This window comes from Heterodontus francisci, chromosome 17 (assembly GCF_036365525.1).
Source record: "Heterodontus francisci isolate sHetFra1 chromosome 17, sHetFra1.hap1, whole genome shotgun sequence".
Lineage (NCBI taxonomy): Eukaryota > Metazoa > Chordata > Chondrichthyes > Heterodontiformes > Heterodontidae > Heterodontus > Heterodontus francisci.
In genome coordinates this window covers 32,660,725-32,679,176 of record NC_090387.1, presented here as the reverse complement: position 1 = coordinate 32,679,176, position 18,452 = coordinate 32,660,725, and the positions used below count along the sequence as shown (strand labels likewise).

The 18,452-nt window shown below is 43.3% G+C and overlaps 1 protein-coding gene across 2 annotated transcripts; it reads right to left on the bottom strand.

The window, feature by feature from the left end:
* Positions 1 to 651: 651 nt before the first annotated feature.
* dhodh (dihydroorotate dehydrogenase) lies at positions 652 to 15,173 on the bottom strand. 2 transcript variants are annotated; one of them, XM_068049224.1, is made up of 9 exons: positions 14,743 to 15,173; positions 13,303 to 13,515; positions 11,488 to 11,687; positions 9,181 to 9,263; positions 7,600 to 7,787; positions 6,759 to 6,872; positions 4,845 to 4,998; positions 2,531 to 2,690; positions 652 to 1,187 (listed from the first exon to the last, which is right to left on the bottom strand). In XM_068049224.1, exons 1-9 carry the CDS (start codon positions 14,761 to 14,763, stop codon positions 1,055 to 1,057), a joined length of 1,266 nt encoding a protein of 421 aa, XP_067905325.1. In that variant the 5' UTR covers positions 14,764 to 15,173; the 3' UTR covers positions 652 to 1,054. The 2 variants fall into 2 exon arrangements, with proteins under 2 accessions (XP_067905325.1, XP_067905326.1); XM_068049225.1 differs by lacking the exon at positions 14,743 to 15,173 and adding an exon at positions 14,447 to 14,724.
* Positions 15,174 to 18,452: the final 3,279 nt, after the last annotated feature.

Below are 18,452 nucleotides of genomic sequence, written 5' to 3'. Positions count from 1 at the left end.
CCAGGAACCCCCTCCCCCTCACCAAAAGAAAACCTTGCTGTCTTCCAGCAGCCACAAGAGGACAAATCTCTATTTTAAAAGTTCAGCCCTGCTTTGAGGCTGCTTCCTTCAGCGGCCTTGTCTCATTCAGCATACCAGTCTCCAGTCCATGTGCAGATGCAACTGAGCCAGAGAAGGGGGAAATCTTGGCATAGGAAATCTCCGTCCCCCGTCCAGTGCCACCACCTTGGTAATGTTGGTCTATCTGGGGCTGGGAGGTTCAGCTCCTTTTAAAGCTGGCTGAGAAATCACAGTAACAGCAGAGAACAAGTGCAACTGGGTTGCTGCTGGTTTCTGTTGGATTCCTGCCTCAGTTATGCCAGGAGTCCAGTCGAACCTGCGCAGATTTTCAAAGACACCGAGTACAGCAGGAAAGTTTAATACTGAGAAACATTTCAAGTTAAGGTACAACCCAAGGACAAGCTGATAAATTGAGGATTGATTGTAAAGTGATTCATTCTTGGAATTGTCTTGCAGATAAAGAAATGGGTACGTTCTGGATGCTGTACTGGAGGTGAATCACCAAGTTTGATTGAAGTAGGAACCACATTGACCATTAGCCTCCCTCAACTGTACTTGTGTTTGTGATGCAATTGAGACACATTGTTATTTATGTAACTGCAGGAAGATACATTCACAGATTGATTTATTGATACATGGTACATGAGACACAAATGTCTTTACCATCTCCTTTTGGTGGCTGAGGAGTACAATATTTATGAAATCAGTCTATTTTTGAAAATTTTTGTTCACAGCAGACTCCCTTCTACATTTTATAACTCCTTGGACAGAACATCAGTGGTCCAAACATAACAGGCTCTGAACTGATCTCATGGCACTAATTGGTACAAAACTTCAGTTCTTGGCAATCCCCAGGAGCTTATCCCAATATCGCTGTGAAGCCATGAGGTCTTCTCATTCTGATTGTTCATCACTTGGAACACTGGGGTAGGTGTCAATTATCACTTGCAATCATGTTCTCACCACCCTGTCGCTCCTCTTCATCAACATGTAACTACGCAGTAGCTGCCTTGTTTGTAGCAACAGGGGCAACCCGAACATTGTCCATTACGGGTCCTGGCAACTGTACCTCTCGAGGCCTGTGATCTGCACCCACTGCTTCAGCAATACTGGAAAATCCTTGTTCCCTTTAAAGGAAAAAAAATGAATACAATTAATCACTGTTGACGAACTGAGGCTTTTCCTACAGAAGCAGAGAAAATGCCGGCCTTTTAGCCCAAGGCGGCAAAATCATGTGTTGGCATAGCAACAATTTCAATCATGAGAGTATGATTCATGAAACCAGGAGAGCTAATTGAAACATTTGATCTATCACATGGCTGTATTTGATTACAAGATGTCTGCCTCAGCACACCACCTCACCAGACTGATATTTTAAAGACAGGGAACTCAGGGGCCTGGAGAAATGAAGCCAGGTGTGTGGCTCTATGTGTTGCTCCAATGCAGCATCCTGCAATGCAGGCAGAGGAATGATTACCCAGAGAATATCAAAGACAGTTCATATTGCACCATCCAGAGCAGTGTTTAATGCCCAGTTATGCCACATCTTAAGGTGCAGTGTTTAGTGGCCAGTTATGTTGCACATCTTGGGGGGGGGGTCAATTGAGGGCCTTAACTAGGCAATTAACCCCCAATTAAGAACCTCTTCCCGTTGCAGCTGCAATTAGCCATGTAGCAGGCAGCTCTGTTGCCGCAAGGAAGCATGGCACGAAAAACTGCGCAGGCTGCTTCCCGGTTCCGGGGAGTGGGGGGGATCTCTCATTAAAAGGCACAGTGCCTGAACGAGGGACCCAGCATCGGGAAGTGGGTGGGGGTCTGCCGGGGGCCACCCTCCACTCTTGCTGCCGACCCCCCCTACACACCCCCACCCCGCGGGAACCCTCCTGCCCTGACCTACCTGAGGCCTGGGTCCAGCGACGCTCCTCAGCCCCAGTACGGTCTCCTCCAGCAGCAGACACTGCCTCCACAGTGACGCTGTATCTGCCCACCTCTGATTGGCCAGCAGCTCTCCAACGGCGGGACTTCCGGTGGTGGGGTCCTAGATCCTATGGAAGGCCCACTGCTGTCCACTTAAGTGCCTGACTGGCACTAAATTCGGCGGGCCTTCCGGAAACGAGGCGACGCAGGGATCTCAGTCGGTTTCTCTGGACGTCAAGACTCCCACTGCCAGGATAAAATTCCTCCCCTTGTGTCAGTTTGGTGCTGGTATAATACTGATACTGCTTTCATAGCAGTTACAACTGAATATAAATGGGATTTCAATCGGGCCCAAATGTGACCTGCGCCACCAGTTTCAATGGATAATAAGTTTACATTCTCAGTAAATGTATTTTCCACAGCCAGGAACACTCCTCTCATCCAACAAACTGTTCATGCCAAAAATCAAGCAGGCAGTTTATAAAATGACCTGGTGCCAAATGCATCATGTTATTGGAAGGAGTGCAACATTGGAACAGTCATACACACTTACTTTAACAGCTGCTCCAGCTCCCGTTTGATTTTGTTTACCACAGGGGGTCCTTGATATATGAAGACTGTGTACAATTGGATCAAAGTGGCTCCTGCTCGGATCTTCTCAAGGGCATCAGCTCCACTGCTGATTCCACCCACCCCAATAATAGGAACCCTTCCTACAGAAGAAAAGACATCGGCAAAAAGATTCATCACAGTTGACTCTTACTAGAGGAGCTAGTATCTTTACATCCCATTGACAATACTTCATAACTACAGTGGGCCAGAGTATTTTTTTTTTATTTAAAAAGTATATAAATTCAGCATTAGAGGGCTAGGTATATTTTCTCAATTGTATCAACCACCTGTAGAAATTGCTTGTGTGTATGCTTATGCAAGTTAAAGATAAAGGAATTATAAAAGGACTAATAGTCCATCTGTTGAGTAGCTGAGCCAATATAGACGAGGAGGAATCCAGGTTCGATCCTCTCTCTTTGCTTTGTTAGCTGGTCTGAATCGTGGTAAGGGAGTTACAATTGGCTTCAATGATCTGTGGTTGGAAAGGAAGAATCCCACTCCTCACCACAATACTGTGAGCTTTGCCAGAAGCTCAAGACCAGTTCTGATGCACCCATGGTCAAAGCTGCCGATCATACTTTGTTAAGGATCACACGAACAACAGCCATTTGAGCAAAGTACTGGAGGACACCTAGCAGCTGTGGAATTGTACCCCAACATGGAGTCAACATCTTCAGGAGGGGAGAGGAAAATGAACAAGACAAAGAAAAATCAAGTATTCTACTGCCCCAATCCAATGCTATTCCACTGTACTATCATTTTTTCCCCATTCCCCATATCCTCAGAGCTCCTCAGGTCTTAGCTAGAGGTAGCTAGATTATTTCCAACTGGTGAGAAATTTTACAGAAATTTTCCATATAATTTCATGAACCCTGGTAAAGTGGTTGGTGAATGTCCAAATGTCACTTATGAACCTTGCAAGAGTTGAAAGAGTAAACATTAATCTCACTCTAGGTTGGATTTTACTCAGATCTCAGAAGTGAAAGAATGATTCAAATGAAGGTTCTGTCCAACCTGACGAAGTAGTAAAACCAGCCAACATCACTTTGTATCTCAGTGGTGGAGGACTGAGCTGGAGTTTCTATGGGCAGGTCTAATCCATCTTTGCTCAACCGCTTCTCTGTAGGTTCTGAAAGACGACCTATCGCTGCGGACATTGCAATCTGCTGTGTACAGCATGCTACTGTGAAACTGTAATACTATTTAGCCCACAGAACCTCCATACATATTACTGCATTACTAAGAATTATTCTAGGCTCCACTGCAGTTTAAAATAGTGGATTAATGTTGCCCATTAAGTTCATTACTTTGATTGAATGACCAATTTAAAAAAAAAGTGTTTTTCTAAAAAAAAACTCGAGAAAAACTACATCTCTTTGCTATTTGGAGAAAAATCACAAACTGAGCACATCTTCTACTTTGGTGTTATGATCTTTTTTTTTTGGAAAATGCGTTGTGTCTTTAAGCCAGCAAAGGATTAGTACTGCTTTAAGAACAAACCAGCCTCAGAAGTTAGCAAGGAAAGTGCAACTTGGTTGCCCCAGGATACAGCCAAAAACATGATATACAGTGTTGCGATTGACAATTGAAACTAGCTGAAAAACTGGCTTTTAACAGACAGTGAACAGACACAGACACACAGACTGTCTGCCAGCATATACTGAAGGAAATAAGAGAGCGCTCTCCCTCTGTCTGTTTAAACCCTATTTATTATACTCTCAGAATTGTTGAATTCATCACTGGACAGACGAGGAGTTGAGGCTTTGGATGTTGGGCATTTATTTTTATTTCCATCGGATGGCTGTGAGGACTTCAAGCAACCCAGGACTATTCCACATTGGAAGATTCCACTTCACCAAAAGCGTAAATCTGAAAGAACTTTGTTTTTTTTTTAAAATGTTGTTTATATCTTAGTATTGTTTAAAAATTTAGTTTTTCTAATTAAACAGTTAATTTGTTGATCTAAAGACACATGGTTTGGTTCGCTTCATTTGGGGGTTAATAGATGGCTCAATTCAGCTGTCGATTCTTTAATTTGGAAAGTTTAAAGTGATATGTCAGGCGATCTGTGGAGTGGCAGGACTGAATTGACAGTGTGTTGCTCCCATCGCAATCAGAATTATATATTTGTTTTGGGGCTTTGTCTTGAGCAGTCGTTTGTACAGTGTTTATTGATGTACCAGTGGAATGTCCCAGAAAGAGGCCTCCTATCTCCAGTGGTGTATTCGTTGTGATTCAGTGCAGCTTAGTAATACCTTTGGTTAGTGAATACATGTCTTTCACAGTCTGTGTTGACATTTCCTTCAGTGGCACTCCACTCAAGCCCCCGAGTTGAGTCTGTAGTGGGTCTTGAAGAGACTGCGGCCTGCTGACTGTGGTGTTCGTCACGATAAGACCATCAACTCCCAGCTGCAAATTGGAACAGCAGTACATCAAGTGGAAGCTTGCACAATGGAGTTGGATAGTCAGAATAATGCAGTGAGTCAGCAGCCCCAGCCCTCTCACTGCTTTTACCACATTTTACAAAGCACACAGATACAAAGGAAAAAAAAGACACTTGCAAATCTACCTGCAAGAGTCTGAATCCTGAAATGCATGATCAGTCTCAGTCATGCTGGGTCCCCTCATGCCAAGAATGAGGCATATTAATTTCACCATATGGACATTAAATTTCAAATTGTTGCTGGGAAGAAGAGAAGGCCTGTTACATGGGCTGCCAGACACTTGGCTGGAGGACATTTGCATACCAATAGGGACAAGAGAGGTTACTTCCCTTATCCACAAATCCTAAAATGGACTTTGATCACCAGGTATTATGTGTAAGAGGAGACATTCCAGGGTCTGCTAGGACAAGAGAATCCACAAACGCAGAAGTGGTTACACCAATTGGTCACGTGACTAACCTGCTGGCCAACTTGGGGAGTTTTTTGAATTGTACAGACAGTTTGAACTGACAGAGACTGTTTGCTCCTGGACTGAGAAGACCTAACATACTTACATACATATGAACATACAAATTAGGAGCGGGAGTAGGCCACTCGGCACTTCGAGCCTGCTCCACCATTCAATAAGTTCATGGCTGAACCAATTACTCCACCATTCCACTTACCCCCGCTAACCTTCCACCCCCTTGCTTATCAAGAATCTAACTACCTCTGCCTTAAAAATATTCAAAGACTCCGCTTCCATCGCCTTTTGAGGAAGAGAATTCCATAGACTCACGACCCTCTGAGAGAACAAATTTCTTCTCATCTGTCCTAAATGGGCAACTCCTTATTTTTAAACAGTGACCCCTAGTTCTAGATTCTCCCACAAGGGGAAACATCCTTTCCACTCCCACCCTGTCAAGACCCCTCAGGATCTTATATGTTTCAATCAAGTCACCTCTTACTCTTCTAAATGCCAGTGGATACAAGACCTCTCCTGTCTGCTCCCATCTCTTTCTCACAAGCCACTGGACGCACTGAAGACACATGAACTCAAGAGAGAAAGGTCTCCTACATCGAACAAGGTTTAAGAAGAATACTGGGCCCCAATGAAAAGCAAGAGCTGCCTACAATCAAGGACTCTACAGCGAGATCAAAGAACAGTAACCAAAACCATCTTCAGATATTGCCTCAAACTTTTCCACTTTATTTTATTCTGCTCTTTCTGTCTCTACCTGCATGTGTGTATTGCGTATGCATGCTAGCGTGGGTGTGTCGTGTATCCGTAGGTGTTAACCAAATTAGAGTTTAACAAAGTTCAACCTTTCTTCTTTAAACTTAAGAAAACCTGTTTGTGCTGGTTTGTTTGCCTTACAATTGGAAAGCAGTGAACAAGGATACACCAATGGGGAGCTAAAAACAAGCTGTGTTTAAAATTAAACCCTGTTAAGGTAAGACCAGGTGAAGGCTGAGAGGGAACCCCTAGACCCCTTTCTCACCTGTTTGTAACACTCAGCAACACACTCAGAATAAAGGCTCATTACCTCCATTGGGGCTCCTTATCTAACCTGCGACCCAAATGGAAAGTTCATCTTCTCTTGCCCCATTTTCAAATCATTGAAAATCCAAAGTCCAAGAAGCAAACTAGCTCATTTTCTACAAATACAGATCTGCGATCATATGTGTGGAAAGTGAGCCCGGCTGCATTCAAGCTTCAATTGCTCTCTGTTGCATTGTCCTCACCTCTGTTACAACACGAGCAATATCTTTTATATCTTGAGCTGTCAGATCTGGAGCAATTTTTAAAAGTACAGCTGGCTTCCGGTTGACTTTCAGAGCATCTCTTTCCTTCAATACCTGAAAAATAAAATCAGGAAAAGCTGCTACAAAATCATAACTAACAAGGTGTTATTAGAATGGTAGAGACAAAGTATGCCAACAGAACAAAAACAGATCATTGCTGTAAAGAAATTAGAGTGCCCAAATTTTCTTTTAAAATAAAAAAATGCACATTTGCATTAAATACAAACCAACATTGGGTGAGAAAAAAAAACTGACAGATACTTCCTTCTTCCCTTAAAAAAAGAAAAATTCTTGCATTTATATAGCGCCTTTTACGAATTTAAGATGTTGGAATTTGCTTTACAGCCATTTAAGTACTTTGAAAGTGCAGTCAGAGTTGTAATGTAGGAAAAGCAGCAGCAAATTTGTGTACAAACAGCAATTTGATAGCGACCAGATAATCTGTTCAAGTGATGTTGGTTGAGGGATATGTATTTCCTAGGGCACTGGGGAGAACTCTCTTTCTCCTCTTCGAAATAGTGCCATGGGATCTTTTACCACCCGAGAGAGCAAACAGGGACTCAGGTTAACGCCTCATCTCAAAGGTGGCACCTCCGACGATGCAGCCCTTCTTCAGCACTGCATTAGAAAGTCAGCCTAGATCTTGCTCTCAAGACCTGGAGATGGAGCTTCATTCACAGGTGAGAGTGCTACCAATGAGTCACAGAAATGACAGATGACGGGCGTTTTGGTTTTAGCTACTTGTTCAGACACACCAAAAATAAGAAAACCACTTGCTGACCTTTTCCAACAGGCTGCGAAGCTCATCCTTGCTCTGAAGTGCTCTTAAACCTGGGGTGTTGGGACTGGACAGATTAACAACCAGATAGTCAGCCAGTGGGCCCAGGACCCGAACTCCTTCCACATAATCAGCTGTAGCGTCCTTAGACAACTTGTTCTTTCCGAGATTTATACCCAAAGGTCTTCCCGCTTCCAAAACAAAAAAAATACACAATTTCTATTTCCATATGGAGATTTGATCACAATGTTTGACAGGAATTACACTTTGAAAGTTCTACAGAAAGCAGATGTCAATCACAGCTGGCTTTGGAAGTGAAGGAATTAAATAGGTTTTACAACTCCAAAGCCATGGAAATTGCTGCGGTTTCTCTGCTGACATTTTATTCCTTAATTTTCCTCCATTTAACAAATTTCCACATTGTAGTTGTGTTGGAATCAATGCCTGGTGAACTTATTTCAGATGATAACAGTGATGCCAATCTTCGAAGCACCAATAAACTCCTTAACCCTATACATTTCACTGTACACACACAGCGTGAAAGGGATGACATGCATGAGGATTATGTAACCCCACTGATTCCAGCTAATTAACCAATTGGCTTTGCAGAAGCACTAAATCCAGTTTAGCAGTAAAGAAAGAAATAGCATTTATCTTGGTTGACAGATAAACATTGTTTAGGACACAAGGACAACTCGGCTATTCTTCAAATAGTGCTGTGGGATCTTTTTATAGCCACTTGAACAGAAAAGTGAGTTTTGGCTCAACATCTGATCTGAAAAATGGCACACTGGCAATGTAACACTCCCTCAGCACTGCACTGAACGACCATCCCAGGTAATTTGCTCAAATGCAGAAGTAGGGCTTTAATCCAAGGTAAATGTGCAAGGTACAAAATTCACGAGGATTAACCAACTGCACATCAATGGAATTTATAAGATTTCATCCTGATTAACACCAATAATGGTATATCGGGTATTGGATACCTACAAAACAATTAATTCACTTAACTGTCTCACTTGGCAAGGTGAAATTAGAAAATAAAAAGTTAACTTGGACACCAAGGTGCTAAATATCAACATAAAATGCTGGTAACACTGAAGTTAGGGAGCAGCTGTGGAGAGAAACAAAAATGAACCTTTCAGGTCGATGATCTTTCCATTCTGAAAAGTAGCCATACCTGAAACATTAACTTGCTTGTTCCCTCCACAGATGTGGACTGACCTGCTGAGTATTTCAAGCGTTTTGAGTTCTTTGCTTCAGATGACCAACATTTGCAGTTACAGCTTCTTTTAGGTATTGTGCAAAATGACTGACATCTGCTGCCACCATATGACCAGAACGTGCATTACACCCAGGATTGCACATTTCCCACAGAATTGCTGATCAAATTTCACTATTCCCACCTTCAGAAGAGATATATTCTGCATGTCATGCACAGACTAAATAGAAAAATAAAGCTGGACAAGGGTGTGGGTTAAAACAAAGCAGATTAAACTGAAAGAATAAAGTGAAGCAGGTTGGATAAACAAAAACGGCGCTGTGCAAATTAGCCACAATACTCTCAACTTTTCAAGCCTTTACCTTTTGTAAGCTGCTCCTGGGTTTCCGACCGAGCTTGAAGCCTCTGCTGTACCGCAATAAAACCTTGACTATTAAAACCATACCTGGTTTAAAAAAAAAATTTTAAAGACATTTTCTAAAAAACGGAAAACCACATCTAGATATTGCTGATCTCCCAAGGAGCAATTGTTCATGCAATGTATCGGAACTGTGCTGCACCCAACCCGCCCCCAGGAATATACCCCGACTATATATTGGCACAGATTCCTAGTACTTAGTATGATGTAATCTCCATGTCCTGTCATTGGGGAATACACCCCAGGACTAGATATTGGGAGTGATTCCCAGATAGGAGGGAATAATTTCCCACTCCCAGTATGCAAATAGGGACCATATCTTACTCTAACACACTGCAGTATACATCATTTGTGGGTTCTTGTCACTTCTATGGCCCCGACATGCCACCAGCATAAGCCCACTCACTTATGGAATTAGGGACGAGCTCCGAGTGCTATACAAGAGTAACAGCCACAAGGCCTTGAACCCTGAGGACCCAATGAATCCTTGTAAAGTTTACCTTTTTGGGTTTGCTGCATACTGTTATTAGATTAAAGGGTGGGGGGGCGGGGGGAAGGTGGATGTCAGGCACAAGGGCCAGTGACAGCTGCCTTAGTTATGTGTGTGCATCTGGCACCCTTCTGCTTATAGATTGAGATGAAGTAGAGTGGGGGGAGGCTTGTGTGGAGCATAAACACTGGCATTGACCAGTTCCCTCACAACTAAAACCAAGACTGAAAAAGTCCTCAATGTTCACAGCATTAGTTTTCACATGTATGCTGATGACCCTACCTCACATCGCTTCTCTAGACTCCTCCACTGTTGCTAAATTATCAGACTGCTTGTCTGATATCCAGTACCAGATGAGCAGAAATTTCCTCCATTTATATATTGGGAAGACTGTAGCCATCGTCTTTGGTCCCTGCTACAAACTCCGTTCCCTAGCTACTGACTCTATCCCTCTCCCTGGCAACTGTCCAGGAGGCTGAACCAGCCTGTTCCCCACCTTGGTGTCATATTTGACCCCAAGATGAGCTTCTGACCACATATCCGTGTCATTGCTATGATCGTCTATTTCCACCTCCTTAACATCGTCCGACTTCCCCTTCCACAGCTCATCTGCTGCTGAAACTCTCATCCATGCCTTTGTTACCTCTAGACTTGACTATTCCAACACACTCCTGGCCAGCCGCCAACATTCTACTCTCTGTAAACTTGAGGTCATCCAAACCTCTGCGCCCGTATCCTTACTCCACCAAGTTCCATTCACCCATTGCCCCTGTTCTCACTGACCTACAGTGGCTCCCGATTAAGCAACACCTCGATTTTAAAATTCTCAGCCTTGTTTACAAATCCCTTCATGGCCTCGCCCCCTCCCTATATGTGTAATCTCCTCCAGCCCCATAACCCCTATAAATATCTGCGCTCATCTAAGGCTCCTTAGACAGCACCTTCTAACCTGCGACCTCTACCACCTAGAAGGACAAGGGCAGCAGATGCATGGGAACACCACCACCTGCAAGTTCCCCTCCAAGCCACACACCATCCTGACTTGGAACGATATCACCGTTCCTTCACTGTCGTTGTGTCAAAATCCTGGAACTCCCTTCCTAACAGCACTGCGGGTGTGCCTACCCCACATGGACTGCAGTGGTTCAAGAAGTCAGCTCACCACCACCTTCTCAAGGGCAATTAGGGATGGGCAATAAATGCTGGCCTAGCCAGTGGCACCCACATCCCATGAACAAATAATAAAAAAAAAATTCTGGCCCCTTGAGCATCTCCGATTCTAATTGCTCCACCATTGCTGGCTGCACCTTCAGCTGCCTGGGCTCCAAGCTCTGAAATTCCCTCCCTAAACCTCTCCGCCTCTTTACCTCCCTTTCGACCTTCAAGGGGCTCCTTAAACCGACCTGTTTGACCAAGCTTTAGGTCATCTAACCATATATCACCTTATGTGGCTCAGTGTCAAACCTTGCTTTATAACACTCTTGTGAAGTGGCTTAGGACATTTTATGACGTTAAAGGCAATATATAAATACAAGTTGTTGTTGTGTAATTCTATGTAATAGATGCATTATTGCTTACATCCATGTATTCCATGTGGTATAACCAACAACTTCATCAGTGGGTTTCTGGAAATCCATTCACTTTGAGGTGAAACCGAATCACTTGCAACAGCTGGTGTCATTCCTGTACCCACTCGCCCCTACCCACCTCAAAATATCTTCTACAAACTGTAACACAAGAATTCACAGCCCTTAGCCCTACCTGTTGATGACAGCCTGATCAGGCTCCAGTCTGAAGACCCTAGGTCTGGGATTTCCATCCTGGGGTTGTGGTGTGACACTTCCTACCTCCACAAATCCGAACCCCATTTTGTAAAGGCCAGCCACTGCCTCCCCATGTTTGTCGAACCCCGCTGCAATTCCCACTGGGTTCTTGAATTTTTGGCCAAATACATTTACCTCCTGAAACAGGTCAGAGATCACCAGTGAATTAGGCAAACTCAACAATCAGTGACAGTTATTCCACACACTTAGGGTTGTCAACCCTCCCAGATTATCCTGGAGTTTCCAGGATTCATCTCCTGGATATTGCTGCAAGCAAACCAGGAGAAAGATCACAGGGCATTAAAAAATGGTGCTCCCCCCCACCCCCCCATTTTCTTTGAACACTTTAATTTAATAATTGTAAAATTATTGGAGAGGAGTGGGGAGGGGAAGGCTGTTTGATAGTACTGGGTGGTTGGAGGTGGAGAACATGTGTTGAAACCTTGGTAATACTTGCAGAGTTGGCAACTCTACATACAATGATAGGCACTCTTCCAAGCACTATAGGTCAGTGGTGCACACCAAGAATGAGCGTTATTCATTGCCTCGAGTGCAGATGTTTTTGAGGGCGCTGTTTTTCACTTTCCCTCCCTCTCCTACAGTCGCTCGCTCTCAGCTGCGCTGGTAGGCAATTGACCCACAACAGCCACAGCCCTGTTTGCTTGTACATTCGTTAATTTTCCTCCTAAGAATTTCAAAAGGAACAGATTGCATTTGAAAATTGAAACTGTTAAATGAGCTCACAGTTTGTGTCTGAAGAAACTGTCAAGTCAAATCATTAATCAGAGTCCAGCAGGTGATCTGACACACTTTCTAACAGTAGATGGAAAAAGGAGTGAAAAATTGCTGAAGGCAGGTTGCCTTCTCCCACAATCACTCCCCAAGCCCCTCACCCCAATCTAGAAAATCTAGGAACAGTTTCTGAGCAGCAGGAACATGAATGTTAGATTCCTATGTGAATTCAGCTAAATCTGATATTTATTTTCTGCATTAAACAGAGTTGTATATACAATGATATGTATATATAAATTTCCAATGTCACATTGAGCCATGCTACAATGTCTCTATTCAAACTAACTTTCTCTCACAATTAAAATCAAGACTGAAAAAGTCCTCAATGTTTATAAATGATACCAGTTTCAAAAGCACCAATCAGACTCCAATTGGAAGAAGAGGTTTATATTTGATTATCAATTACAATCACTGCAATCTACAAGCTCTGCTATCAGAAAACTTTCTTCCATTTGCTATTTTGTGAAAAGTAGGCAGTCTTCCCCACTTTATACTCGCAGCAACTTTCTTGCTAAGATTAGTCAAGAGAAGAAAATATATACTGCAGAAATTTAAAATATTTTCATTTACAAATTAGGATTTTAGCAAGGAATGGAATTGCATGGTTATTTCAACATGGGGCTCATAAAAAGACAATATTGTGCATGTTTAATTGAGGACAAGTCACACTGTTTAAAATAAGCTGTTCTCAGATTACTCAATTCTTAGTGTGACGACAGCAGGAATGGGGTAAATAGAGGGTTGTGTGAACAGCAGGGTAATAACAGCAAGGAAGTGGATGATTGGAAGCCCTAAGATTAGCAACAACATTATATGCAGGAAATTCAAACAATTTTTGTTAGATCAATAAAAGTTATGCATTCACTTCACTTATTGCACAGATTCAACTCCCGCTTGGGAGTGTTCAGAATGCTTTTGGCAGCAAGGGGAGATCTGGATTGTGGTCTCATGGATTACTTACCAGGGCGGAGGAATCCGTGCATTTTGACCACGGGATTAATCCCCTGGAAATAAAACGGATAGAAAGAGTATGTGCTGTTTCTGGATCCACAAACCTCTGCAGAGTAGGCATTAGGAGTTTGGCATAAAACTTCTCATCCCCAACAGCAGTACAATAGGCGAAAAACAGACAAGTGCCACCACCCAGCACGCGAACGGCCTCTCTTAAACGTCTCTGTGGTGAGGAGAAACAAAACAATACTGAAATTATAACCAAAACTAGAGAGAGTACCTCTACTGCTATTCACCAGTAACAGGTGTCGGAAATGCTTGCAGGATGGTTTGCCTCAAGAATATAACTTCTGGTGGTCTAGTTTTGTTTTTGTGTACAACTTATATTTCTATAGAGTATTGCAGGGAACTTTACAAGCTGAATATTCAGCAGAAAATGGGGGAACTTTGGAAAAAGTCAAAAATACAAAGTTTCTGAAGCCAGGGAAGGAAAATAGCAAGATGAAGTTTTTTTCTAAATGGGGAGAGGGTGAAAGTATTTCAGACAGCATGTCTGAAAGGTCAGCCTCAGATGGTAAAGGGAACACAGCAAGGAATAAACAGTAAACCAGAGGCAGAGGGTGTGGGTTGGGATATACAGTGAAGATGCGGATTGCATGCGGTGGGTTGAAGAAGGATTTGAAGATGGGATCAAGGAATTCTGAAGATTAGTCACTAGGGCACAGGGAACCAGGGAATGGCACATCCAGGGAATTCCAGTGTTTGGGACTTTGGCTGATTTGAGAGCAATACTGCAGAAGTGGAAGAATATGGTCTTAGAAAATTAACATTTTGCAACTACTGAGGAAGTGTGTGAATGAAGAAAACAAAAAAAACACGATACAAGATCCAGGCTGATCAGACAGTAGGGCCCCATCTTAATCCTTTAAAAACCCACCCACTTGCAGAAGAGTTGAAATCGGGTCTTTAAAGGTTGCTGGCAAAATTATAAAACCATGATCCCAAGCTTCAGAAACATTTTTTTTATTACCAACTTTTTAAACTTTTGTAAAATGCACATAAATGAAAGTGTCAAACAAGAGATACAAGTGCAACATCAACTTTAAACCCAATCACACGCATTCTTTTCTATTAATTCACACAACACAATCTACCTTACTGCTGTATTATGATAGATTGTAGACATTAGTTGCTCTTTAAATAAGGTTTTTTCTCAGCTGACTTGGACGTTTCTTTGGACAAAAGGCTCAGTGGGTAAAGTTCAGAATGCATTTACTGCCTGCTTTGATACAGCGAGTGACAGCAGAACCCCTTCCGCAAAGTCCAGTATCACTGCTGGAAAATACGGCACTGAGATTTAACGCAAGATACAGTTCAACGCTGCAAAGCCCGAACACATGCTGGAGACATGTTGCAATAGGTTGTCCCTCTCAGCACTCTCTCTCCTCACCTTCAGTGTGCTGCTGGCCATCCCGCGATCAAAGACAACTGCTCGGTTTCCTGTGGTCCCGGAACAGGCGGGCCCGGACAAATCAGACGTACGGGAAGTGCTACAGAGTGCAGTCAGGGAGTGTGACCGCCCTTAAAGAACAGCACAAAGTCTGAACCTTCCATTGTGCGTCCAGCTTACTGCTCAGCCAGTCAAGTGGTGTATTTTCCGAATAAATATCTATTCATGCTTATACACAAATTAGAATGGAAGGTACTGAAGAACCATTTGTTTTTTCCTGTCTTGTACCTTGCTTCAAACTTCAGCTTCCAGTCAGGACCTCAGCACTTGCCCTATCATACTCAGCAGCAGCAGAGTTCGGTGCACCTGTCTGGCATAGCTTTTCACACACACATCTTGTTGATCTTCAATTGCATGCAACAATGCGCATCATAACTGGAACCTTCCACTCAACACCCCTTCCCTGGCTTCCTGTCCTCACAAACATCACTCCCCCACACATCCGCCAACTGACGAAAACCCACAAGCTGGTTGAAACCATCCATGCTGCACCTCACTTACCACTCCATAATGACATGTTCAATCCACCTTCCATCTCGGTGCCGCATATGGAGCAACCTTCCTGAGCAAGATCTACCAGCAGACATCTTTTAGATCAAGGAATGGGAAACACGGGAAGTCACTAACAGGTTCCTTGTGACAAACCCCATCTGTTGAATGGCAGGCTTTAAACTACTAGGGTGAGAGTGGTCCTTGCTAAACAGGTTCAGGACAAGTCAGGACCCCTGTGCAGCCAACCTCCACCGCTGGGGCCTCAGTACAAACCCTTTATGCATTTGTAGAGACACAAACATTGCTTCACATTACCGAGGAGTGTTCCCTCTACAGACTAAGTGACGGACTAACCACCTTAAACTCAGCAAATGAGGAGGCCATCGTTTGGCTCTGGGGATTTGCATTTCCTCAATAATATAAATAAAAGGCGTTGAATTTCCAAGCAGGATCCATCAATCTATTTTATAACCCCGATAAAATTTTTGATGATTAATTAAAAAGAAAACCTCCTTAAAACATAACATTGCATAGCTGAATAAGGGAAGCTTTACAAAACTCTGGTGGCTGAAGTTCCTTCTATGAAAATAATTACAAATGTAACTTTTTTTTTTACAAACTTATGAAGTGAGTTCTTCCGCTGCTTCCTAAATCCTGTGACACTGGAAAGTCACTCTGGATAGTGTGGGAGTGTTGCGAACTAAACTCAGTCTCTTACAACTTCAGCCTTGACCTCAAGTAGAAATTTCACACATTATGCACCCTTTCAGTGAGCTGACCCAGTACCACACTCAGCTCATGGCAACGGTAAAAAAGCAAAGCACAAAAGCAAACATTTTGCAAAAACACGAAATCCCAGAAACACAGCAGGTCAATGAAACATCTGTAGAGAGAACAGACATCTTAGTCCCTCTTTGGAAGGATAAAAAGGGTTGCTGACTGTGAGAAAGGATACCCAACATAATAGCTAGCATTTATATAGCGCCTTTAATGTAGTAAAAGGTACCAAGGGCATTGAGCCAATGAAGTAAACATTAGGACAGGTGACCAAATGCTCAGTCAAAGAGGTAGGTTTTAAGCAGCAGCTTAAAAGAGACAGAGGTTGAGAGGCAAAGAGTTTGGGGATAGAATTCCAGGGCTTTGAGGCTAGGCAGCTGAAGGCATGGCTGCCAATGGTGGGGCAAAGATCATGCGGGATGTACAAGAGGCTAGAGGTTTTTTTTTAATCACTTGTGGAACTTGAGCATTGCTGGCAAGGCCAGCATTTATTGCCCATCCCTAAATGCCTATGAGAAATGGTGTAGGTACACCCATAGTGCTGTTAGGGAGGGAGTTCCAGGATTCTGACTCAGTGACAGTGAAGAAGCGGTGATATAATTCCAAGTCAGGATGGTGTGTGACTTGGAAGGAAACTTGCAGATGATGGTGTTCCCATGCATCTGCTGCCCTTGCTGTTCTAGGTGATAGTTACACTCTACTTAGTAGAGTCTCAACTTGGAAGAGCCTGTCACTCTAGAATTGGCCTTTATAGCCACTCCAGGCGCTGCTTCACAAACCACTGACCAAAGGAGGCCAAAGAAGAGAACTTACCATACATGTCAACCATCAGAATCTCACCCCACTTCTTCAAGGTGGGCATTTGTGGTCGAGAAATGGCAGTGAATACCCCACTGGTCAGCTCAGCCGTGTTTACATGAGAAAAATCTGCTTTATTTTTTACTAGGGAGCCTGTCAAGAGATGTTATTTCCTCTTACTATTAGCTGTGCACCAGTTCAGAGCAGAAAAGTATTAAAGTGAGTTGATGGTTTTGGAGAGTCACCCCTGCACTGATGTTTATTTTGTGTTTGCCAGAAAAAAGTAATTTATAACCAATCAGCTGGTAAATTGTAGCTTTTAATATTTTTTCCATATATGCATAACATCATAACATCCCACGAATGAATAAAAAGAAACTTTCTAGGGCATGCCCAGCTTATGTTTAGATGAATTTCTATTAAAACTGATTATAGGCAATTTTTTGAGATACGGATGATTTCCAGTGTAAATGCATTAGTTGGCTTTTTTAAAAAACGTTTCTGTTACTACATCATGGAATTGCTAGGATTTGGATGTAAAGTAAGAAGCGACATTGGTATAATGATGAATTTTATTTAATTACTCCTTTCTTGACTTCCCTCCCTGCTCCTCCCCTCAGCCCCCTTAAGTCCAAATGTCCAGCCACCCTCTAACCCAGCTTGACCTGAATACTGCAACTGGTCTTAACTCCCCAAGTGCAATGTTAGAGAAAAAGGACCATAACATTATTAAAATGATGATTATGAAGGGTGTTAGCTCAATGACTGTAAACTATGAGAAGAAAAGACTGGCCCAACCAATCCCCATCCACCACTACCCTCCTTTGCCTGGCTGAACTTGTTCTCACATTAAACAACTTCTCCTTCAACTCCACTCACTTCCTTCAAGTAAAAGATGTTGCTATGGGTACCCGCATGGGTCCTAGTTATGCCTGTCTTTTTATGGGATATGTCGAACATTCCTTGTTCCAGTCCTACTTAGGCCCCGTCCCCCAGCTCTTTTTCTGGTACATTGATGACTGTATCGGTGCTGTTTCCTGCTCCTGTCCCGAACTGGAAAACGTTATCAACTTTGCTTCCAATTTCCACCCTTCCCTCACCTTTACATTGTCCATCTCTGACACTTCCCTTCCCTTCCTCAACTTCTCTGTCTCCATCTCTGGCAATAGGCTGTCTACTAATATTCATTATAAGCCCACCAACTCCCACAGCTACCTTGACAACACTTCTTCACACCCTGTCTCCTGTAAGGACTCCCAGTTTCTTTGATGCAACCTTCCATGACAGCGCTTCTGACATGTCTTCCTTTTTCCTCAACCGAGGATTCCCCCCCACTGTGGTTGACAGGGCCCTCAACCGTGTCCAGTCCATTTCCCGCACCTCTACCCTCACACCCTGCCCCCTCCCTCCCAGAACCGCGGCAGGGTACCCCTTTTCCTCACTTTCCACCCCACCAGCCTTCACATCCAAAGGATCATCCTCTGCCACTTCTGCCATGTCCAGCGTGATGCCACTACCAAACGCATCTTCCCCTCCCCTGTCAGCATTCCGAAGGGATTGTTCCTTCCGCAACACCCTTGTCC